The sequence below is a fragment of the Monodon monoceros genome, unplaced genomic scaffold, assembly GCF_005190385.1.
Source record: "Monodon monoceros isolate NGI ecotype Baffin Bay Population unplaced genomic scaffold, NGI_Narwhal_1 Super_Scaffold_21, whole genome shotgun sequence".
In the NCBI taxonomy this organism is placed as follows: domain Eukaryota; kingdom Metazoa; phylum Chordata; class Mammalia; order Artiodactyla; family Monodontidae; genus Monodon; species Monodon monoceros.
In genome coordinates this window covers 66,775,028-66,799,369 of record NW_021703778.1, presented here as the reverse complement: position 1 = coordinate 66,799,369, position 24,342 = coordinate 66,775,028, and the positions used below count along the sequence as shown (strand labels likewise).

Genomic DNA, 24,342 nt, shown 5'->3' with positions numbered 1-24,342 from the left:
TTGAAACTCAGATATTTGGGTAAGCCATGATATTTTTCTACCTTGAATCTTCGAAAGTAGTAATTTAGGCACTTTTTTCCTCAGAACTCAAGCAGTGTGGCATTGCTTCATAAACATCTTCAGCTCTTGTTGCCTCATGCCACAGATATTTATTCACGTTCTGCAAATTTGCTCAAAGAAAGTCCTTGGAATGGCAGCGTTGGAGAAAAATTAAGAGGTGTGTTTGGTACTGGGTTTCATATTTAATCAGTGGTTGTAAAGCAAGAGTTCTTGGCCTTTCCAAAGCTTTAAGAGGGCCGGAAACCTCTGAGTGGAATAGGAATGACGTTGAATCTCCTTTGTTATCGAAGATCCCTTTGATCTTGGTTTTGGGGTGATGGCAACAGTGATTGATCTAATTAATCTTAAAAGACGCTAATTGGTGTGACAGAGGTCTAATTTAAAGAAATTAGATGATATATACTCAAAAAGATTAATATTAAATGGCATAAAGTGAGATTTTCATCTATTTCTTTACCTTTCTTTAGCATTTACCATCTCTTTCTGTCTTGAAATGCTTTCTTTTCTCTGGTCTTCTGTGTAGTCACAATCCTGTATTTACACATATCTCTTTGCCCACTCTTTTTCAGTCTGTTCCTGTAAGCTCCTCTTTTTGGGGCATGCCCTTTAATGTTTAGGATCTTCTGAATTTTGCCCTCAACCCTCTTTTCTCTGAGAATGATCTTATCTGGTCCTGTTGTCTTTAACCGCCATGTGTATGTTGACTGCCATATATGCATCTAGCTGAGAACTCCTTTTTTACACAAGAGCCTTTCTCTAGTTACCTACTAGGTGCCTTTTCTTGATTATCCCAAAGATAGGTAAAATTTGGTAAGTCTGTCCAAAAGCAACTTATTTCTGAAGTTTCCTCACTGAACAAAGAAATAAATAAACTGAGAAACTAAAACCATTGCTTACTAGACACTTGCATTTTGTTGTTCCACAGGCGTCTAAAATTTAATTTGTTCAAATTGAGCTCATCTCTGAATAGTCTTCTTGCCCCCAGATACAATAAAATATTGACACAGAATTGATTAAAAACCAATACAGATAATAAGAAAACCCAGATGTTTTGAGGTAATTTTAATTTAAAAAAAGTAAATTTGGTTTAAAAAACATAAAAGACTTCCTACAGTAGAATGTAAGCACCATGAGGGCAGGAATTTTTAGTTCTTTGTTCACAGCTGTACACCTTTCACCTATAATAGTGCCTGATATGTTGTATGTGTTCAATAAATATTTCTTGAGTAAATCTGAAAATGAGAATAAATTTGTGAATGAGAAATTCGTAATGCATTTTAAGGGAAGCAGCTATAATCCTTTGAATTTGTTGGCACAAGGATATTTGTGCTTTCCCATAAAGTATCTGTTAGTGACACTTTCTGAAAGTGAGTAAATACTAACCCAACCCTAGCTACCAGAGAGTTATATAATAATTCAACAAAGAGTTCTAGGCAAAAATAGTATTTATTAGTTTTTTTTTTTAAGTTTGTTTGAAACAATTGATGCCTGTTGAATTTCTTACCCTTCATAGATGTGATATACGTCTCAGCTGCAGGCAGTATGCTCTGCCAGATTGTTAACTCCCTACTGTTACTCCCAGTGTCGGTGGCTCGGCCTTTATTGAGTTACCTCCTCGACTTGTTGCCACCTCTTGATTGCCTTAATAGACTCCTGCCAGCGGCCACTCTTTTAGAAGACCAAGAGTTACAGTGGCCTCTTCATGGTAAGTAAAGATAATAAAGGAGCAAATAATGCTCTTGAGAAAAGTTGTTTCTCTTGCATGCATCAGGTAAATCATATCTGACACTTGGTTGTTTAATGTACTCAAAAGATAAAGTTGTTACTGTCTAAGAGCTTATAGTGTGAAGTGGGCAACTGAGATGGGAAAATTTAAGAAAGTTGCTTATATATAAGTGTCACGAATAAAGTCTTTATCCGATCATCAGGCTTGAAATGTATTTCATTGATTCTAAGACATGCTTTTCTTCAAATTTTGACATGGCTTAATTTGGATACATCTTACAGTGGATGATAGGAGGCCTTGTTTCATAAATCAGTCAACAGCATAATGACACATTTTACAATCAATGAATTGATTTATTTCTTAAATGCAAACGTTTTCAGTTTTAGTTTAGTTTTTATTCGACAGTAAAATATTTTGTATTTTGGTTGGATATGTAGATAACTGAATGTAAAAGATGGAAATTGGAAACCTATCTTTCTGTGTTTTTCTTTTTAGGTACTTTATAGGAAATAGCATTTTGATTTTAGACGTAATATGTGAATTCACTCTTAATTTATAAAATGTTGATGATTTTATTCCATTGAGTATAGCTTAAAATATCATGTCTAGAAAACATCAATGTATTTTTCCATTGAAGTCTGTCTATCCTAAGGCTATCAAAGGAGTTTCATTACTGAAATCTTAAAAACTTTTCAAGTTTAAATGAGGTCACATGTTTTATGGAAAGAATCCTGGTCTAAGGCATAAAAAGATTTAGATTTTAGTATTGGCTCTATTTGAACTTGGCTGTATGATCTTGGGCAAGTCACTTATTTGAAGCCTTGGTTCCTTCTCCTGGAGAGATTGGGATTGGACAGAATACTTTGAGGGCCCGTCTTATATCCCATTGTTCTGTGACAACTGGATTTAGATGAAGTCAAGTGTATCTTGATATTGATTGTATCAGGATATTGATTAGGCTTTATATGGAGCCATTCCAGGTTTACTCTTGTTTTTCTAAAGCATCTCAGAATTTGCTAAGACTTATTCTATTTGTATTAGGCGAGGAAGGTGTCATTTTATTTTGGAGTTTTGCATCTGTTCATAACTGATTTTTTCCCATGATTTTCCTTTTTCATGCTATTCTTATGTCATTTTTACGACCACAGTTATACTAACCTCATAACATCAGTTTGGAATCTTCCTTTTTTTCCCTTTTCTCTGAAATAATTTGTGTAATTTAGGAGTTATCTCTTCTTGAAGGTTTGTAAGAGTTTATAAAAACTATCTGGCCTGGGCTTCCCTGGTGGCGCAGTGGTTGAGAGTCCGCCTGCCGATGCAGGGGACATGGGTTCGTGCCCCGGTCCGGGAAGATCCCACATGCCAAGGAGCGGCTGGGCCCCGTGAGCCATGGCCGCTGAGCCTGCGCGTCCGGAGCCTGTGCTCCGCAATGGGAAGGGCCACAACAGTGAGAGGCCCGCGTACTGCAAAAACAAAAACAAAGTATCTGGCCCTAGTGTTTTTTTTATAGATAGGTTTTTGGCTATTAATTTTCTTTTTTTAGTGGTTATTGTTCTCTTACAGCTTTTTGTTTCTTCTCAAATGCATTTCAGAAATTGATATTTTTTCAGAAAATGTCATTTTGTTGGTTTTCAAATTTATTGACACAAAGTTCATAGTATTCACACATAGTTTTTAAAAATCTCTAGTGTATCTGTGGTTATATCCTCTTTTTGTATTTTTAATTTTAAAATTTATGCCACCTTTATTTTCTGGATTAATTTTATTAGAGGTTTGTCCATTTTATTAGTGTTTTCAAATACCCAGTTTTTGAATTTGATGATTTCTTGTGTTTTTCTTTTATGATTTCATTGATATCTCTTCTTATCTTTATGGCTAGCTGTAGTTTTTTTTTTTTTTTTAAGTGAAGAACTTTTAAAAACAAATGTACAATAAGAAAGCATGGATCTGGATCTTAGTATAGGACAGATCTGAATTCAGGCCTTAAAAGCATTGAACAATACTAAGTGTCATTTTACTAGATCAACTCTTGTTTTGATTTTGGAGGGATGAGCTACCTCAGTTACTCACTCTTAAGGTTGAAATTTGATCTGGATAGTGAAAAGTAGGAATAGAATCAATGGGAGATAATTCTGCCATGTACTGTTTCACTGTTTATCTCAAAATCAGTAACTTTACAAAGCAGATTTTTATTTGATGGCAAACTTATCTGAATGTATTTTAAATTAGCCTACTAAAGAGAATATATACAGAAAGTGTTATAAGCTATGTTTTCATTATAAAATTATTTTGCTTCAGTGTCTTGTTGCAGTGCAATATAAATGAAAAAGCTTGAGAATCTTCAACACCAGATAAATTACTAATGATTTTGTTTTCAGGAGGGCCAGAACTGATTGATCCTGCTGGTGTGCCATTACCTCAGCCAGCCCAGTCCTGGGTGTGGCTTGTTGATCTGGAAAGAACAGTTGCTCTTCTTATTGGGCAGTGTCTTGGTGGCATGCTTCAGGGTTCACCTGTGTCTCCAGAGGAACAGGACACTGCATATTGGATGAAAACACCACTTTTTAGTGATGGTGTAGAAATGGATACCCCTCAGTTAGGTAATGTGCTTCTCTGCAGCATTTAGAATACGTGCTTCTGTTTGTACCTCCTTTGGAGATTTCTCTTATTCTGGGTTTGCTGAATAGAGAACTGATAGAAAACAAATGTAACATTTGCAGGGTAGGGGATCCAAGACTGTAACTTGGAGCCCTCAGAAAAACAGTTAAGTCCTGCAGCATCGTATAGTGAAAAGAGTCCCTGAACTAGGGAAATGTAGGTCTGGTTCTACTGGGTTTTTATTTATCACTCATTTTGAGCAAGTCATCTAACTCATAAAAATGGGAAAATGCTTAACTACTTGTGTTCTGGGGCTTGGAGGTTATGAAACTGCTTCATAGAAGGTTACTGACCATGACTTACGAGGGCTCAGGTCATAAACACCTCTCAGTTGTGAGGGCCAATCCCTTCTCCTCCCAGCCTGTCCTCCCTTCAAGCTGATGTTACCTTGTGTGATTCCTTATTTTTTTCCTCCCCATTTATGGTACCTTTGGGGTTTCCTTTCCTGCCTCATCTTCCATTTGTCTACTTTGATGGTAGGCTAGCTCTCAGACTGTCTGAGCAAGAGGATTTCTCCAGTTCCTGAATAGACTAGGATTGGTCCTTTAATCTCTCTGAACCTCTAATTTCAATCCTTAAAATAATGAGTTAGATTAGATAGCCCGTATGGTCTTATTAGATTTTATTTATTTATTTTTAAGGAATATTTATTTATTTTGGCTGTGCCAGGTCTTAGTTGCAGCACGTGGGATCTTCGTTGTAGCATGCGGACTTCTTAGTTGCGTCATGTGGGATCTAGTTCCCTGACCAGGGATCAAACCCGGGCACCCGGCATTGGGAGCTCAGAGTCTTACCCACTGGACCACCAGGGAAGTCCCTAGATTTTAAATTTATTATTTCTCTGATAAGAGAAAGAGACTCAGAGAGTGTCCAAGAAGCAAAATCTAAGAGAAATCTCGATCTAAGAGAATCTCCAAAGGAGAAACAAAAGTAGAAACCATGACAAAAATCATGGAGATTTCTGCTTTGGGGTTGGAGGGTTGGAGGGTGGGAGTCAGAAATGTTGAAGATTTTCTTCCTTTTCCAAATAGGAGTGTATATTCATTGTTTCATTTATGAACCAGAAAGTGATTCCAGCCATGGCTGATGAATGCTAGACTGGTACTTAGGAACGTTTGTATCAAAAAAAGTAAAATCATGTTTTTTTTAAGGGGTATTTAACATCATAAAGGTAGTTCCAGTGCTATCAGTGTTTAGCTCTGTGATAGTCCCAAATGTCCTCCTGAGGACAAAAGTATCTTTATCTCTACCTTCCTCATATTTTTGTTATGTGTACTTTACTCAACTGGCCTTTGGTATGAATATAATCAATTTCAGTTTTTAATGTTATTTTTCACTTTTTAAATTATAAAATTATGAAACTATTAAAATGTTATATTTTATGTTTAAATACTTGCATATATTGGACTTCCCACAGTGGTTAAGAATCTGCCTGCCAATGCAGGGGACATGGGTTTGAGCCCTGGTCCAGGAAGATCCCACATGCCACGGAGCAACTAAGCCCGTGTGCTACAACTACTGAGCCTGTGCTCTAGAGCCCATGAGCCACAACTACTGAGCCTGCACTCTACAACTCCTGAAGCCCACGCGCCTAGAGCCCATGCTCTGCAACAAGCCACCACAACAAGAAGCCCGTGCACCGCAACAAAGAGTAGCCCCCGCTCACTGCAACTAGAGAAAGCCCATGCGCAGCAATGAAGACCCAACACAGCCAAAAATAAATGATAATAATAAAAAGCAAAGATAAGCAGTAGCTTCTAAAAAAATACTTGCATATAGTAGGAGGAGGCTCTTGTCTGTAAAATTGTAAATAAATGATAATTTAGTTATATTGTGGGTTAAATTGACTTTGGGTATTAGCCCAGGAACCTGTCATTTAGAGAAGTGTTTTGTTTTTTAAATGGAAAATGAATTCTTAATGCCAAATGTCCCATTGGAAAGTTAGGAACCACCTGAACAAATGTAAGTATCAGTTGAGAAATTGTTCAAGTATCAATATCTTTGATCTCCCTTAAATCATACTGAAATGATTATTTTCCCTTAAGTCTACAAAAAGAAAAGAAAAATCTTGGCTAGTCTCTTTCCCAGTGGTCCCATGTTTCTCAACAAGGATATCAATCCGTTTTGAGCAAGAAAGTTCTTTGTTACACAAGACTGTGCTGCACATGTAGGGCCCTGCCTACCAAAATGCCAGAACTCCTCCCTGGAATGTTACATTTAGTCACATAAAGAAAGGGGTGATACTACGCCCAATTGAGAAGCATTAAAGGACTTTTACCTTTGTAGCATCTACTTAAAATGGTTTGAAATGTATCATTTCATATGCATTAAGTAAATATGGTAAGCTTTTATTTGTAGCACCAAAATTTACAAAGCTTGAAATTGATAACTTGTGTAATTTCTTTTTTAGATAAATGCATGAGTTGCCTATTAGAAGTAGCTCTTTCGGGAAATGAAGAACAGAAGCCTTTTGATTACAGATTGCGGCCTGAAATTGCTATCTACGTAGACTTGGCATTGGGTTGTTCAAAAGAGCCGGCTCGAAGTCTTTGGATCAGCATGCAGGATTATGCTATTAGTAAAGGTAAGATGAAGAGGATAAAGGGGCTAAATATGTAGATAGCTCATAATACTGACTAATATAAGTATAGTATAATATATGTAAATAGAAAATCCTAGGGATTACCCTATTACTTTTTTATAGAAAAAGGGATTTTACAATTAACATTTTTTTAAAATGTTTATTTATTTTTATTTTTGGCTATGTTGTGTCTTCGCTGCTGCGTGCGGGCTTTCTCTAGTGCGGTGAGCGGGGGCCACTCCTCGTTGTGGTGTGTGGGCCTCTCACCATGGTGCCTTCTCTTGTCACGGAGCGTGGGCTTCAGCAGTTGTGGCATGCCGGCTCAGTAGCTGTGGCTCGCAGGCTCCAGAGCACAGGCTCAGCAGTGGTGTCACAAGGGCCCAGTTGCTTCACGGCATGTGGGATCTTCCCGGACCAGGTTTCGAACCCGTGTCACCTTCATTGTCAGGTGGATTCTCAACCACTGCACCACAAGGGAAGTCCCTACAATTAACATTTTAAAAACAGTTTCTTATTCCTGTTTGTGGAACATTTTGAAGTGCTTGGTAAGAAACCCCGTGTATTCTTTTATATACATATATCCCACTTGAAGAAAATCCACTGTGGGAAAATTGAGATTAGTGTGAAAAATAAATCCAGAGGCAGCATTTTACTGAAGGATTCCATGCAGCGTAAATGGATCTAGTATAAGAGTCTGTTTAATGAATCTCTTCCCTTTGTGAGCCCTGGTGAAGAACTGAAATGATGTGTATGTGGAAGTCTGAGCTCTGCGCCTTGGTCATTTTCCTCCTGTATAAAACACTTGCCCATTTTAGAGTGCTAGTGAAGATACCAGTTTGAAATGAGGTATATTATTAAGTACAGCAGTAAAGTGCTATGCAAGTGTGTAGTGGTATTTCAGTTTCTAATATTACTTGATTAATAAAATTAATTTTATGTACAAGTTTTCAAACGTTGTACCTGATTTCTTTTTAGCTCTCATCCACTTTTAACAATGACTTGGACTGTTCAGAATCACATACCCCTAGTTGCCTTTCTCCACATTGCTCATTCTTTAGTCCCTGCTCCCCTGTGTCTTTGGATTTTCTTCCTTCTGTGATAAAAATGGTAAAAGTAAATACATTTTCACCTTTACTTCGTATAATAAAAATGAGATACATATCATTCAGATCTTTAAAACACCAGTGAGATGATACCTTTGAAAGTTTAATCTCATCCAATTTGTCATTCATTTATTCATTCTATCGTGTTGACTTTCACCAGTGATAGAAAAGTATGATAGTGGAGGAGGAAAAAACCTTACTTTCTAAGTTGTATTTTCTGATATCCTCTTATTTGCATCATTTTCTTGGAATGTGCGGTTAGGTTTTTTTTTTATAAATTTATTTTTATTTATTTTTGGCTGCCTTGGGTCTTTGTTGCTGCGCGTGGGCTTTCTCTAGTTGCGGTGAGCGGGGGCTACTCTTCATTGCGCGGGCTTCTCATTGCTGTGGCTTCTCTGGTTGCAGAGCACGGGCTCTAGGCACGCGGGCTTCAGTAGTTGTGGCACGTGGGCTCAGTAGTTGTGGCTCGCGGGCTCTAGAGTGCAGGCTCAGTAGTTGTGGCGCACGGGCCTAGTTGCTCCGTGGCATGTGGGATCTTCCTGGACCAGAGCACGAACCTGTGTCCCCTGTACTGGCAGGTGGATTCTTAACCACTGCGGCACCATTATCACTTGTTACTTTTCAGTGAGCACTTGAAAAAACTGGATATAAACATAAAGTGAATAAAAACTCTTATGGCTCCATTTCTTCAATTGCTTGTACACTATAGCCTAGACTTTATATCTGAGTAGTGGAAACATTTTGTAGTGCTTGGTATGAAATGACTATAACTTTAGCGAAGGTGTTTTAAAAGAACCTATTATTATAAACATTGCACAGGAGGATAATCCCTGATAAATTTGACATACTGCAAAGGATGTTACTTCAGTTTGCTTTTAAATTGAATATTAGCCTTCTTGGAATGGGGTCGTTTGATTTTAAGTCATAGCAGTTTTCAGAATAGCAAGCAATCCCTTGGAACAGATGATCTCTCAAGAACCTAGTGTGGAAAATTTTGTGTGTAATACAGACTATCATTTTAAGATTCTCTGTTGGAAAATCTTACATGCTTATATTCACTTTTTCACCTGTAAAATAGTTAAGTCTGAACTTAATTTTTACCTAAGCATCCAGAAATGACTGGAAAACCAAGCTGTAAAATTTTTGTCTTAAGATAGGAGTTTTAAAAAGGAATTAAGAACAGATAAAGTTAACTTTGTGCTTAATATTTTCCAAGAGTGTTTTTTGTTTGTTTGGGTTTGTTGTTGTTTTAACATCTTTATTGGAGTATAATTGCTTTACAATGGTGTGTTAGTTTCTGCTTTACAACAAAATGAATCAGTTACATATATACATATGTTCCCATATCTCTTCCCTCTTGCGTCTCCCTCCCTCCCACCCTCCCTATCCCACCACTCCAGGCGATCACAAAACACCTAGCTGATCTCCCTGTGCTGTGCGGCTGCTTCCCACTAGCTATCTACCTTACGTTTGGTAGTGTATATATGTCCATGCCTCTCTCTCGCTTTGTCACAGCTTACCCTTCCGCCTCCCCATATCCTCAAGTCCATTCTCTAGTAGGTCTGTATCTTTATTCCTGTCTTACCTCTAGGTTCTTCATGACATTTTTTTTCTTAAATTCCATATATATGCGTTAGCATACGGTATTTGTCTTTCTCTTTCTGACTTACTTCACTCTGTATGACAGACTCTAGGTCCATCCGCCTCACTACAAATAACTCAATTTCATTTCTTTTTATGGCTGAGTAATATCCCATTGTATGTATGTGCCACATCTTTATCCATTCATCTGATGATGGACACTTAGGTTGTTTCCATCTCCGGGCTATTGTAAATAGAGCTGCAAATGAACATTTTGGTACATGACTCTTTTTGAATTATGGTTTTCTCAGGGTATATGCCCAGTAGTGGGATTGCTGGGTCATATGGTAGTTCCATTTGTAGTTTTTTAAGGAACCTCCATACTGTTCTCCACAGTGGCTGTATCAATTTACATTCCCACTGACAGTGCAAGAGGGTTCCCTTTTCTCCACACCCTCTCCAGCATTTATTGTTTCTAGATTTTTTGATGATGGCCATTTTGACTGGTGTGAGATGATATCTCATTGCAGTTTTGATTTGCATTTCTCTAATGATTAGTGATGTTGAGCATTATTTCATGTGTTTGTGGGCAGTCTGTATATCTTCTTTGGAGAAATGTCTGTTTAGGTCTTCTGCCCAGTTTTGGATTGGGTTGTTTGCTTTTTTGTTATTAAGCTGTGTGAGCTGCTTATAAATTCTGGAGATTAATCCTTTGTCAGTTGCTTCATTTGCAAAAATTTTCTCCCATTCTGAGGGTTGTCTTTTGGACTTGTTTATGGTTTCCTTTGCTGTGCAAAAGCTTTGAAGTTTCATTAGGTCCCAATTTGTTTATTTTTGTTTTTATTTCCATTTCTCTAGGAGGTGGGTTAAAAAGGATCTTGCTGTGATTTATGTCATAGAGTGTTCTGCCTATGTTTTCCTCTAAGAGTTTGATAGTGTCTGGCCTAACATTTAGGTCTTTAATCAAATTTGAGCTTATTTTTGTGTATAGTGTTAGGGAGTGATCTAATCTCATACTTTTACAGGTACTTGTCCAGTTTTCCCAGCACCACTTATTGAAGAGGCTGTCCTTTCTCCACTGTACATTCCTGCCTCCTTTATCAAAGATAAGGTGACCATATGTGCGTGGGTTTATCTCTGGGCTTTCTATCCTGTTCCATTGATCTATCTTTCTGTTTTTATGCCAATACCATATTGTGTTGATTACTGTAGCTTTGTAGTATAGTCTGAAGTCAGGGAGCCTGATTCCTCCAGCTCCGTTTTTCGTTCTCAAGATTGCTTTGGCTATTTGGGGTCTTCTGTGTTTCCATACAAATAGTGAATTTTTTTGTTCTAGTTCTGTGAAAAATGCCAGTGGTAGTTTGATAGGGATTGCATTGAATCTGTAGATTGCTTTGGATAGTAGAGTCATTTTCACAATGTTGATTCTTCCAATCCAAGAACATGGTATATCTCTCTATCTATTTGTATCATCTTTAATTTCTTTCATCAGTGTCTTATAATTTTCTGCATACAGGTCTTTTGCCTCCTTAGGTAGGTTTATTCCTAGATATTTTATTCTTTTTGTTGCAGTGGTAAATGGGAGTGTTTTCTTGATTTCACTTTCAGATTTTTCATCATTAGTGTATAGGAATGCCAGAGATTTCTGTGCATTAATTTTGTATCCTGCAACTTTACCAAATTCATTGATAAGCTCTAGTAGTTTTCTGGTAGCATCTTTAGGATTCTCTATGTATAGTATCATGTCATCTGCAAGCAGTGACTGCTTTACTTCTTCTTTTCTGATTTGGATTCCTTTTATTTCCTTTTCTTCTCTGATTGCTGTGGCTAAAACTTCCAAAACTATGTTGAATAAGAGTGGTGAGAGTGGGCAACCTTGTCTTGTTCCTGATCTTAGTGGAAATGCTTTCAGTTTTTCACCATTGAGAACAATGTTGGCTGTGGGTTTGTCATATATGGCCTTTATTATGTTAAAGAATTTTCCCTCTATGCCTACTTTCTGCAGGGTTTTTATCATAAATGGGTGTTGAATTTTGTTGAAAGCTTTCTCTGCATCTATTGAGATGATCATATGGTTTTTCTCCTTCGATTTGTTAATATGGTGTATCACGTTGATTGATTTGCGTATATTGAAGAATCCTTGCATTCCTGGAATAAACGCCACTTGATCATGGTGTATGATCCGTTTAATGTGCTGTTGGATTCTGTTTGCTAGTATTTTGTTGAGGATCTTTGCATCTATGTTCATCAGTGATATTGGCCTGTAGTTTTCTTTCTTTGTGACATCCTTGTCTGGTTTTGGTATCAGGGTGATGGTGGCCTCGTAGAATGAGTTTGGGAGTGTTCCTCCCTCTTCTATATTTTGGAAGAGTTTGAGAAGGATAGCTGTTAGCTCTTCTCTAAATGTTTGATAGAATTCACCTGTGAAGCCATCTGGTCCTGGGCTTTTGTTTGTTGGAAGATTTTAAATCACAGTTTCAATTTCAGTGCTTGTGATTGGTCTGTTCATATCTTCTATTTCTTCCTGATTCAGTCTTGGCAGGTTGTGCATTTCTAAGAAATTGTCCATTGCTTCCAGGTTGTCCATTTTATTGGCATAGTGTTGCTTGTAGTAATCTCTCATGATCTTTTGTATTTCTACAGTGTCAGTTGTTACTTCTCCTTTTTCATTTCTAATTCTATTGATTTGAGTCTTCTCCCTTTTTTTCTTGATGAGTCTGGGTAATGGTTTATCAATTTTGTTTATCTTCTCAAAGAACCAGCTTTTAGTTTTATTGATCTTTGCTATCGTTTCCTTCATTTCTTTTTCATTTATTTCTGATCTGATCTTTATGATTTCTTTCCTTCTGCTAACCTTGGGGTTTTTTTGTTCTTCTTTCTCTAATTGCTTTAGGTGCAAGGTTAGGTTGTTTATTCGAGATGTTTCCTGTTTCTTAAGGTAGGATTGTATTGCTATAAACCTCCCTCTTAGAACTGCTTTTGCTGTATCCCATAGATTTTGGGTCGTCGTGTCTCCATTGCCATTTGTTTCTAGGTATTTTTTTATTTCCTCTTTGATTTCTTCAGTGATCACTTCGTTAATAAGTAGTGTATTGTTTAGCCTCCATGTGTTTGTATTTTTTACAGCTCTTTTCCTGTAATTGATATCTAGTCTCCTAGCGTTGTGGTTGGAAAAGATACTTGATATGGTTTCAATTTTCTTAAATTTACCAATGCTTGATTTGTGACCCAAGATATGATCTATCCTGGAGAATGTTCCATGAGCACTAGAGAAAAATGTGTATTCTGTTGTTTTTGGATGGAATGTCCTATAAATATCAATTAAGTCCACCGTGTTTAATGTATCATTTAAAGCTTGTGTTTCCTTATTTATTTTCATTTTGAATGATCTGTCCATTGGTGAAAGTGGCGTGTTAAAGTCCCCTACTATGTATGTGTTACTGTCGATTTCCCCTTTTATGGCTGTTATTATTTGCCTTATGTATTGAGGTGCTCCTATGTTGGGTGCATAAATATTTACAATTGTTATATCTTCTTCTTGGATCGATCCCTTGATCATTATGTAGTGTCCTTCTTTGTCTCTTCTAATAGTCTTTATTTTAAAGTCTGTTTTGTCTGATATGAGAATTGCTACTCCAGCTTTCTTTTGGTTTCCATTTGCATGAAATATCTTTTTCCATCCCCTAACTTTCAGTCTGTATGTTTCTAGGTCTGAAGTGGGTCTCTTGTAGACAGCAAATATATGGGTCTTGTTTTAGTATCCATTCCGCCAATCTGTGTCTTTTGGTGGGAGCATTTAGTCCATTTACATTTAAGGTAATTATCGATATGTATGTTCCTATTCCCATTTTCTTAATTGTTTTGGGTTCGTTATTGTAGGTCTTTTCCTTCTCTTGTGTTTCTTGTCTAGAGAAGTTCCTTTAGCAGTTGTTGTAGAGCTGGTTTGGTGGTGTTGAACCCTCTCAGCTTTTGCTTGTCTGTAAAGGTTTTAATTTCTCCGTCGAATCTGAATGAGATCCTTGCTGGGTAGAGTAATCTTGGTTGCGGGTTTTTCTCCTTCATCAGTTTAAATATGTCATGCCAGTCCCTTCTGGCTTGCAGAGTTTCTGCTGAAAGATCAGCTGTTAACCTGATGGGGATTCCTTTGTGTGTTATTTTTCCCTTGCTGCTTTTAATATGTTTTCTTTGTATTTAATTTTTGACAGTTTGATTCATATGTGTCTTGGTGTATTTCTCCTTGGATTTATCCTGTAATGGGACTCTCTGTGCTTCCTGGACTTGATTAACTATTTCCTTTCCCATATTAGGGAAGTTTTCAACTAGAATCTCTTCAAATATTTTCTCAGTCCCTTTCTTTTTCTCTTCTTCTTCTGCAACCCCTATAATTCGAATGTTGGTGCGTTTAATGTTGTCCCAGAGGTCTCTGAGACTGTCCTCAGTTCTTTTCATTCTTTTTTCTTTATTCTGCTCTGCAGTAGTTATTTCCACTATTTTATCTTCCAGGTCACTTATCCGTTCTTCTGCCTCAGTTATTCTGCTGTTGATCCCATCTAGAGTATTTTTCATTTCATTTATTGTGTTGTTCATCGTTTGTTTCATCTTTAGTTCTTCTAGGTCCTTGTTAAATGTTTCTTGCATTTTGTCTATTCTATTTCCAAGATTTTGGATCATCTTTACTGTCATTATTCTGAATTCTTTTTCAGGTAGACTTCCTATTTCCTCTTCATTTGTTAGGTCTGGTGGGTTTTTATCTTGCTCCTTCATCTGCTGTGTGTTTTTCTGTCTTCTCATTTTGCTTATCTTACTGTGTTTGGGGTCTCCTTTTTGCAGGCTGCAGGTTTGTAGTTCCCGTTGTTTTTGGTGTCTGTCCCCAGTGGCTAAGGTTGGTTTAGTGGGTTGTGTAGGCTTCCTGGTGGAGGGGACTAGTGCCTGTGTCATGGTGGATGAGGCTGGATCTTGTCTTTCTGGTGGGCAGGTCCACGTCTGGTGGTGTTTTTTGGGTTGTCTATGGACTTATTATGATTTTAGGCAGCCTCTCTGCTAATGGGTGGGGTTGTGTTCCTGTCTTGATAGTTGTTTGGCATAGGATGTTCATCACTGTAGCTTGCTGGTTGTTGAGTGAAGCTGGGTGCTGTGTTGAGATGGAGATCTCTGGGAGATTTTTGCCGTTTGATATTATGTGGAGCTGGGAGGTCTCTTGTTGACCAGTGTCCTGAAATTGGCTCTCCCACCTCAGAGGCACAGCACTGACTCCTGGCTGCAGCACCAAGAGCCTTTCATCGACACGGCTCAGAATAAAAGGGAGAAAAAGTAGAAAGAATTAGTAGAAGTAGAAAGAAAGAAAGAAAAAGAAAGAAAGGAGGGAGGGAGGAAGGAAGGAAGGAAGGAGGGAAGGAAGGAAAAAAGAAAGAAGATAAAGTTAAATAAAATATAATAAAGTTATTAAAATAAAAAAATAAGAGAAAAAAAAAAACGGACGGATAGAGCCCTAGGACAAATGGTGGAAGCAAAGCTATACAGACAAAATCTCACATAGAAGCATACACATACACACTCACAAAAAGAGGAAAAGGGGAAAAAATCCTAAATCTTGCTCTCAAAGTCCACCTCCTCAATTTGTGATGATTCGTTGTCTAAAGAAGGGAAGGAAGGAAAGAAAGGACGAAGATAAAGTAAAATAAAAAAAAGTTATTAAAATAAGTAATTTTTAAGAAAAAATCTTAAAAAAAAAAAACGGACGGATAGAACCCTCGGACATAAATGGTGGAAGCACAGCTATACAGACAAAATCTCACACAGAAGCATACACATACACACTCACAAAAAAAGGAAAAGGGGAAAAAATCCTAAATCTTGCTCTCAAAGTCCGCCTCCTTAATTTGGGATGATTCGTTGTCTATTCATGTATTTCACAGTTGTAGGGTACATCAAATTGATTGTGGAGCTTTAATCCGCTGCTTCTGAGGCTGCTGGGAGAGATTTCCCTTTCTCTTCTTTGTTCTCACAGCTCCCAGGGGCTCAGCTTTGGATTTGGCCCCGCCTCTGCGTATACGTCACCGGAGGGCGTCTGTTCTTCGCTCAGACAGGACGGGGTTAAAGGAGCCACTGATTGGGGGGCTCTGGCCCACTCAGGCCGGGGGGGGAGGGAGAGGCATGGAGTGCGGGGCGAGCCTGCGGCGGCAGAGGCCAGCGTGAAGTTGCACCAGCCTGAGGCGCACCCTGCGTTCTCCTGGGGGAGTTGTCCCTGGATCCCGGGACCCTGGCAGTGGCGGGTTGCACAGGCTCCCTGGAAGGGGGCTGTGGATAGTGACCTGTGCTCGCACACAGGCTTCTTGGTGGCGGCAGCAGCAGCCTTAGCGTCTCATACCTGTCTCTCCAGTCCGTGCTTTTAGCCGCGGCTTGCGCCCGTCTCTGGAGCTCCTTTAAGCAGCGTTCTTAATCCCCTCTCCTCGCGCACCAGGAAACAAAGAGGGAAGAAAAAGTCTCTTGCCTCTAAGGGAGGTCCAGACTTTTCCCCGGACTCCCTCCCGGCCAGGCGTGCCGCACTAACCCCCTGCAGGCTACGTTCACGCCGCCAACCCCAGTCCTCTCCCTGCGCTCCGACCGAAGCCCGAGCCTCAGCTCCCAGCGCCGCCCGCCCTGGCGGGTGAGCAGAGAAGCCTCTCGGGCTGGTGAGTGCCGGTCGGCAGCGATCCTCTGTGCGGGAATCTCTCCGGTTTGCCCCCCACACCCCTGTTGCTGTGCTCTCCTCCACGGCTCCGAAGCTTTCCCCCTCCGCCACCTGCAGTCTCCGCCCGCGAAGGGGCTTCCTAGTGTGTGGAAACCTTTCCTCCTTCACAGCTCCCTCCCACTGGTGCAGGTCCCGCCCCTATCCTTTTGTCTCTGTTTATTCTTTTTTCTTTTGCCCTACCTAGGTACGTGGGGGGTTTCTTGCCTTTTGGGAGGTCTGAGGTCTTCTGCCAGCGTTCAGTAGGTGTTCTGTAGGAGTTGTTACACGTGTAGATGTGTTTCTGGTGTATCTGTGGGGAGGAAGGTGATCTCCGCGGCTTACTCTTCCGCCATCTTCCCGGCCTGCCGTCCCCACGACTGTCAACGGCTTCGGCCGCCGGGGCCCTTCCAGAGCCGGCAGCCTCAGTGAGGCCGCCCTCCCCTCAGGCTCTGGGGCCGTTCCGTGATGGCGGAGGGAAGAGACCCCGAGCTGCGGGAGTTCCAGCTCTGCGGAAACGCGGGCTCCGTTCTTGGTTTTGTTTTTAAGTAGCATGGTAAATCTGTCAAATTAACAGAGTCTAGCAGACATTCTGGGAGTAGACAGTAAACCTCCCATCCCCATTTGGAATCTACTGAATGTATTTCATTTTTAAATTATAGAACTGGTGTGCTAACATGGAATTAAAGAAAGCAGCTGACTAGTTTTCATCATCTAATGCTGTGATTTGGGTTTTCAATTGCACATACTCATCTCTGTCCAAATGTTGTTTCATTTCTTACCTACCTAAATATACATGTATTCACAGTATCTGATGGCTTCAAATACCACATATGTACATACTTGACTAGTTTACTCAGTATCTGTACTAGGGTGTCTAATACATAGTATTCAGAACCAGACTCCTGATTACAGATACCTATCCTCCCAAAGGGCTGTCCTTGTGATCTTCTCTCAGTAAAAGCCAACTACATTCTAAATACATTATAGTCATCCTTGTCTGCTCTCATGTGCACCTCTGATCCATCAACAAATTTCTTCAACTCTACCTTCAGAATACATCTGGAGTCTAACCACTTCTTACTAACCCCACTGCTACTACTATGGTCTAAGCCACCATCATTTCTTACCTGAATTACTGTAATAATTACTTCTGCTGTTGCTGTTCCTATAGTAAATTTTGCACTCAGCAGTTAGAGTGAGCCTTTTAAAACACAGATCACATCATCCCGTACCTCTGTTCACAGTTTCTAATGGTCCTTCCCATTTCCCTCAGTGTAAAACCTAGAGGACTTGCAATGGCCTGCAAGGCCCTATGAGATCTGGACCCCAGACAGCTTTCTAATGTCTCCTACCACTCTCGTGCATGCACATTTTGCTCTAGCTGCTCTGTCCTCCTTGAACTCAGGCAGGGCCTCTACATAGTTTTTTTGAAAGGACACTGTTTGTGTGGCTTCTTCCCCTACCTCATCTAGATCTCTCTACTTGATTGTAGCCTTACTGGGGGCCTTCCCAAACCAGCTTATAAAAAATAGTAAACCCACACAGTACAGTATTCCCTGTTCTCCTCACCCTGCTTTATTTTTCTCCATAACATTTATCTGTCATATTAATGTTTTTATTTATTGTCTCCTCATACCCCTCCCCCACCGCAACTAGAATATAAGCTCTGTGAGGTCTGGGACTTAGTTTTGTTCACTGCTGTGTTCCTAGCACAGTATGCGGGATCTAGTAGGTGCATTTGTTAAATAACTGCTTAGGAAAACGATAAAATTCAGGTGTTAGATTACTAAAGCTATTAAAATTACCTCTGAACTGTTTTCTGTGAAATGTCAGTGTATCATTTTTATTTTCAGATTGGGACAGTGCAACTTTAAGTAATGAGTCACTCTTGGACACTGTGTCTAGATTTGTTCTTGCAGCTCTTCTGAAACACACAAATTTACTCAGTCAAGCATGTGGAGAAAGCCGGCAAGTAATTTAAAACTATCCTCAGACAAATACTTGCTCTCATGATGTCAGAAATTAAGTAACTTTTCTATTTTGGTTCTTTATTTAGATATCAACCTGGTAAAAGCTTATCAGAAGTGTACCGTTGTGTGTACAAAGTTCGAAGTCGTTTACTTGCTTGCAAGAACCTTGAACTTATTCAGACCAGGTCATCATCAAGAGACAGATGGGTAAAGTTGGAAATCAGTTAATTTCTATGTTTTTCTGCAAGCTGTGAGAGATAGCTCCATATTTGTGTATGTGAGGGGGAAAAAATGTGGCTTAATTATTGCAGATGTTCAATAAATATTGAGTAGTTCTTTTTCTAGTGAAAATAATTGGATGAGTAGAAGATTGGGGGTTTATTTAACCACCCACTTATCAAGTGTGATATGGCTGTTAGGGAAGTTTATATATTCTTAGGCCATATAGGTAATAACAACAAATTGAATTGTCCAAATCATATGAAATATTATTCCTTTGTTTTACGCTCATCAGATCACGTTTGAATTATCCTATTTGATTTGGGGTGCCATAACTTATGAGGGATATTAGCAAAGTTCGATTGGTTAAGGGTCTGAAAATCATCTCATACAAGAACTGGAAAGTGTCAAAAATGTTTAGCTTAGAGAATGAAAGCAAAGGGGAGTCGTATGATAGGTGCCTTAAAGATATTTAAAGGACTTCCATGTAGGAGAGGAAATATATGTGTTCCCTGTTGTTCCAGAGGGCACAGGTAGGACCAAAGGGTAACAACTGAATGGAGAATCATGGTTAGCTGAATGTAAGGGAAAAAGCCTTCTAATGATTAGAGTTGCCCACCGCTGGAGGTAAAGATTGAAAACTTTAATTAAGGATGTTCCAGAAGTAATTCTTACAACAAAAATGAGATGATTTCTAAAGTGCTTGGTAATCCTGATAGCACGATCCTATAATTATGAGTATAGCCTGATACCTCACCTTCAAAAGTGCTTACTTTGAACGTCATATGTTAGATGCTTTGCACTCCATTATTTAGATCTTAGATTTTAAAAACCAAACTTTATCTCTACATTTGTATTATAGTATTCTTTTGGCATGCACTGATTTAATATTTGTGGATCCAACTATTTGTTAGTGACCTTGAAAGCCCATGAAATATACTAATTAGCCGTTTTGTTGAGTCTCAAATTTGAAACTTAAATATTGTGGAGATACATGACTTATGTATTTTGTGAGTCTGACTGACTGCTCAGTATCCCCATCCAATCATGAATCACAAAATAACTTTTATTGTACATCTGAGGATATCATTAAAAAATTTCACTTGTGCTTTATACTGAAATATGTGGGATGTTTGTGACTCTCTTCACCCCTGTTGTAAGGACTCTTTTCTTTAGATGACTGCGCGGTAGCATAACCACCATGGGAAATAAAATTAACATTGTCCTTACCAGATTTCTAATTTTTGGTTTCCTCAGGGACAAACAAAGTAAAGAAAATAATTAAAAATAATACTGTTTGTATAATTGAGATTTGCTAAGAGAGTAGAACTTAAAGTTTTTCACCAAAAAAAGGTTAAAAAATACTGTTTTGTTTTAAATTAGCATTATTAAACATTTATACAGAGTAACAATAACATACACAGCTTGAGGGAGACTGAATGGAATCACATTTCATGTTCTTTACCTTTTATGCTTGGTGTCGTACTCAACTCATTTTAAGTTAGCAGTTTACAGCAGAACAGCGATATGTATGAGTCAATTTACAGCATGACGTTTTAATCAAAATATTGAGGAAGAGAGCATAGTTAGATGTTTCTGTATATTTTGTGTACATACATTCTTTCTAATCTTTTCAGATTTATCCAGTATATCTTTTGTTTTTGTGGTAAAATTCATGTGTTACTACTGCTATTAGCATTATTTTCCATGATAAAAAAGTCAAGGTTTTAATGATATTTTTCAAAATTAAAAAATATATATATTCAGTGTAGCTCTGATCATTTCTTTAAGATCTCGGAAAACCAAGACTCTGCAGATGTTGATCCTCAGGAGCATTCATTTACCCGGACCATTGATGAAGAAGCTGAAATGGAAGAACAGGCTGAGCGAGATAGGGAAGAGGGGCATCCAGAGCCGGGGGATGAGGAGGAAGAACGGGAACACGAAGTGATGACAGCTGGCAGTGAGTATATCCGTCTTGCTTTACAGATACACACTGTGGCATTCTTTTTGGTAGGGAAACTGACTGTAGAAGAGAGAGGCAAAAACATTTCCTTACAGTTTTTCTAAAGAGGTGTGATATTCTCCTGATGATCTGATTAGCTACATTTCAGTTCTTACAACTGCTAGTTCCGTTCTGAAGCTGTTGGATTGCGTGTTTTGGGCTGAAAAGCTCTGGAAGCAGGCTTTTGGAAACAGTACCTGTTCCACTGAGTCTCATTTATGAAGTGATGCCCATGAGTCATTGGATAGGGACATTCAAAGCATGTTCTCTGGAGGGTACCAAGTTGTCCATTCACCTGGCTGGCCTCTGGGTGGTGAGGAAGAGAGCCCCTTTCTAAGCCTATTAGGAGAGCCCAATTATTTTCCATATGTAGAACTTTTTAAATTACAAACTTCCCCCACTGACTGCACTGCTGATTTCAGTAGAGAGCAAGAATATACATGAGAATATTATTGGCTGGTGAATGACATATTTCATACTTTTTTATTACAAGGCTACAGATAGTTTTAAAATGTAATCATTTAGATGTTTAAAGAGAAATATGGAAGCTTTGAAACATTTGTTATCTTTTGAGTGATCTGGCTGTTTCAAGTTAAAGTGTATATTTACTTTTGTAGCCTAAAACATTTTGGCCATCTATGCATTTGGTATTGAGATTGTATATATATTTCAGTCAATTTGACACTTACTTTATTATCAATTTTTCTGTGTTGTGCATACTTCTAAAAATGATTTTGAGGTGACTCAAAACAAGGCCAAAGCCCATTAAAACAAGAGGAGAAATATAAGGTTCAGATGGAGAAGAGGGGATTGGAGATGAGGAGGTGGAGAATAATTTTATATATATATTAAAAAATATATATATATAACGTGTGTGTGTGTGTGTGTGTGTGTGTGTGTTTGTGTTTATTTTTTTTATATATTTTTTTTTTTTTTTTTTTTTTTGCTGTGCTGCGTGGCTTGCAGGATCTTAGCTCCCCAACCAGGGATTGATTGAACCTGGGCCCTGGCAGTGAGAGCACTGAGTCCTAACCACGGGACCGCCAGGAAATTCCCAGAGAATAATTATATTTTAAAACCTAGGCTGAGGGAACATTTACAGATGAACTTAAGACTTAGTTTAGAAATTCCTAAAAGCAAAGACCAAAGGGGAAAGCACAGTAACAAAAGATAACCCTCAATTATATTAAAAGAAAGCGTAATAGTTACCCGGGGAGTAATAATTTTTAAACTAGCTGCCATTTTTGAGCATCAGTTATATGCTGGGCACTGGGTCAAATGCTTCACATAGATTAACTCATAATCCTCTCCGTCTTAGATGATTTCTAGTATTACCCTGTTCTAAAGATGGACAAACTGAGGTTTAAGGAGGCAAAATTATGTGCCTAGGGCCACTGTTCATAGCAGCTGGAATTAGAACCAGGTCTGCCCCAAATTCCAGTAACCATTCTCTTAATTACTTTAACTGATTTCTAGCTCTAGACTGTTAGTTCGTTGCTTTGATTTTCTTAGAAATAAGGGACTTTCAACAGCATAATGAATATATTGTCATAATAATACTTTGAAATATACAAATGCATTTTTAAAGTTTGTACTTCCATACTAACAGACAAATCTAGTATTTTACTAACTTTCTTGCCTGGGTTCCCCATTAAAAATACCATCTTCACTTAAATTTGAGTAAAACATTCTTTTCCTATTGTGAAATACCTATCACTGCATCAGAACCTTGTTAAACCCACTTTTTACACTTGTGAATTGGGAAGAGCTGGCATAAGATGGACATTCCTGGTGATACTATTTGACTCTGGGGGCCGTCTTGGCCATATTATTATAACCAGATTCTGTTTCAGCAAAGACCTTTAATGGTTGTGCTTATGTAATATGTTTAAAATACAACAAAGTGTAGGTATTAGGAATTATATGGACTTCGGAAGGGGAAAGGGGGCTCTTCATTATAACTAATGCAACTTAACTTTTGTCTGTTTCTTTTGTAACCTGACAATTTCAAACCAAGGTTGTGAACATTTCAGAAATAGGCAGTTATTTTTATCTAACCCAGTGATTCTCAAACTTTAATGGACTTCAAAATCCGCTGGAGGGCTTGTTAAAACGTACATTGCTGGCTCCATGCCTAGAGCTTCTGATTAGAAAGTCTGGGATGGGCCCAGTATTTTTCATTTCTAACAAGTACCAGATGATGTTGATGCTGCTCTTCTAGAACCACACTTTGCAAACCACTGATCAAACTCATAAGAGTAGAAATAGAATCAACCAAATCTAAATTCTGTAAAGGCATAAGTATTTCCTATTGTAATTTTTATAAAAAGTTTAATGTTATACGTGTATTTTTAATAAAATTTAACTTAGTTACTTAGTATTTAATGTCTAAAAAATGATTTTCCCTCTTTCAATAAGTTTTTGGTCCAAACTTTTTGACTGTTTTTATTGTTATTTTCTTTGCTCTTCTCTCCCCATGTGTTAAGACCTTGTTTTTGTGTTACATGTTACAGAAATCTTTCAGTGTTTCCTCTCAGCCCGTGAAGTAGCTCGTAGCCGAGATCGAGATAGAATGAACAGTGGGGCAGGGTCTGGGGCTCGAGCTGATGATCCACCTCCTCAGTCTCAGCAAGAGCGAAGGGTCAGCACAGACCTTCCTGAGGGTCAGGATGTGTACACTGCTGCCTGCAACTCCGTGATCCATCGATGTGCCCTGTTAATATTAGGAGTAAGTCCTGTGATTGATGAGCTTCAGAAGCGAAGGGAAGAAGGACAGTTGCAGCAGCCTTCCACAAGTGCCTCTGAAGGGGGTGGACTTATGACCAGGTGGGACTGACTAGAAACTTAAAACATTTCTCTCCTCTCCTTGTTTCTTTATGCATTGAAATGGTTTATTCTCACTTATTGTATTCTGAAATTAACACAGACATGGAGGAGGAAATACAAATTGACAAGGATGAATTTAATGTAAAGAGTGATACTAATTCAGCCTGGAGTATAAATTTCTGATTAAATGAGGAGGCACAATTTTTCACACATATAAGCAACAGTAGTTGATTGGCATAATTCTGTAATTTAGTGGCATGGAAGTTATTCTGATGTAATTGAGAAGGACTTTGTGCTTAGACCTGCCTGAGAGCCAGGGTTTTCCATTGACAGACGTAATTACTCCTCACTGTGTGTGTGTTTTATCTCTGTGCTGCTAGTTCCATTCAATTTTATGTTCACTAACAGTCCCAAATCGAAAAACTTTTCTTTGTGCATGTGAGACAGGAGTGAAAGTCTTACTGCAGAGAGCCGGCTAATCCACGCAAGTCCAAATTATAGACTGATCAAATCGAGGAGTGAATCTGATTTGTCTCAGCCTGAATCAGATGAAGAGGGTTACGCACTGGTAGGTATACCTAGATTTAGTAAAGAAGGAATTTTGTATAGCAACGTAAGACTTTGGTTAGAGTAAGTAATATACATTTGTTTTAGACATACAAAAACTTTTTTAAAAGAACTTTTAAGAGAAATGAGATAACTATATTGCATAGGTATTTATCATCTCTATGTTAGTGACTCAGATATCTCTCTTTAACTCTGACTTGTTCCTAAACTCCAAATTCATGTATTTGACTCCTTGATGGACGTTCTACCTGAACATCTCAGGTGACCACAATCTTAACCTATTCAAAAATAAACTCATTTTTCTCCTAAACCTCTTCTCTCACATTCCCTATCTTAG

General features: G+C 38.5%; 1 protein-coding gene across 12 annotated transcripts in view; it reads left to right on the top strand.

Moving 5' to 3' along the window:
* The window catches only part of HERC1 (HECT and RLD domain containing E3 ubiquitin protein ligase family member 1), a 214,857-nt gene that overhangs the window by 80,807 nt on the left and 109,708 nt on the right, over positions 1-24,342 (top strand). For 9 of the 12 annotated variants that reach the window (XM_029239001.1, XM_029239007.1, XM_029239003.1 and 6 more), the window contains 9 exons: positions 85-217; positions 1,574-1,765; positions 4,165-4,386; positions 6,855-7,028; positions 18,272-18,386; positions 18,475-18,595; positions 20,399-20,570; positions 23,099-23,438; positions 23,886-24,006. In XM_029239001.1, coding sequence (XP_029094834.1) covers positions 85-217; positions 1,574-1,765; positions 4,165-4,386; positions 6,855-7,028; positions 18,272-18,386; positions 18,475-18,595; positions 20,399-20,570; positions 23,099-23,438; positions 23,886-24,006 — 1,590 coding nt within the window. The remainder of the gene's footprint in view (positions 1-84; positions 218-1,573; positions 1,766-4,164; positions 4,387-6,854; positions 7,029-18,271; positions 18,387-18,474; positions 18,596-20,398; positions 20,571-23,098; positions 23,439-23,885; positions 24,007-24,342) is intronic. The other 3 variants (XM_029239011.1, XM_029239006.1, XM_029239012.1) reach the window with 1 other exon arrangement.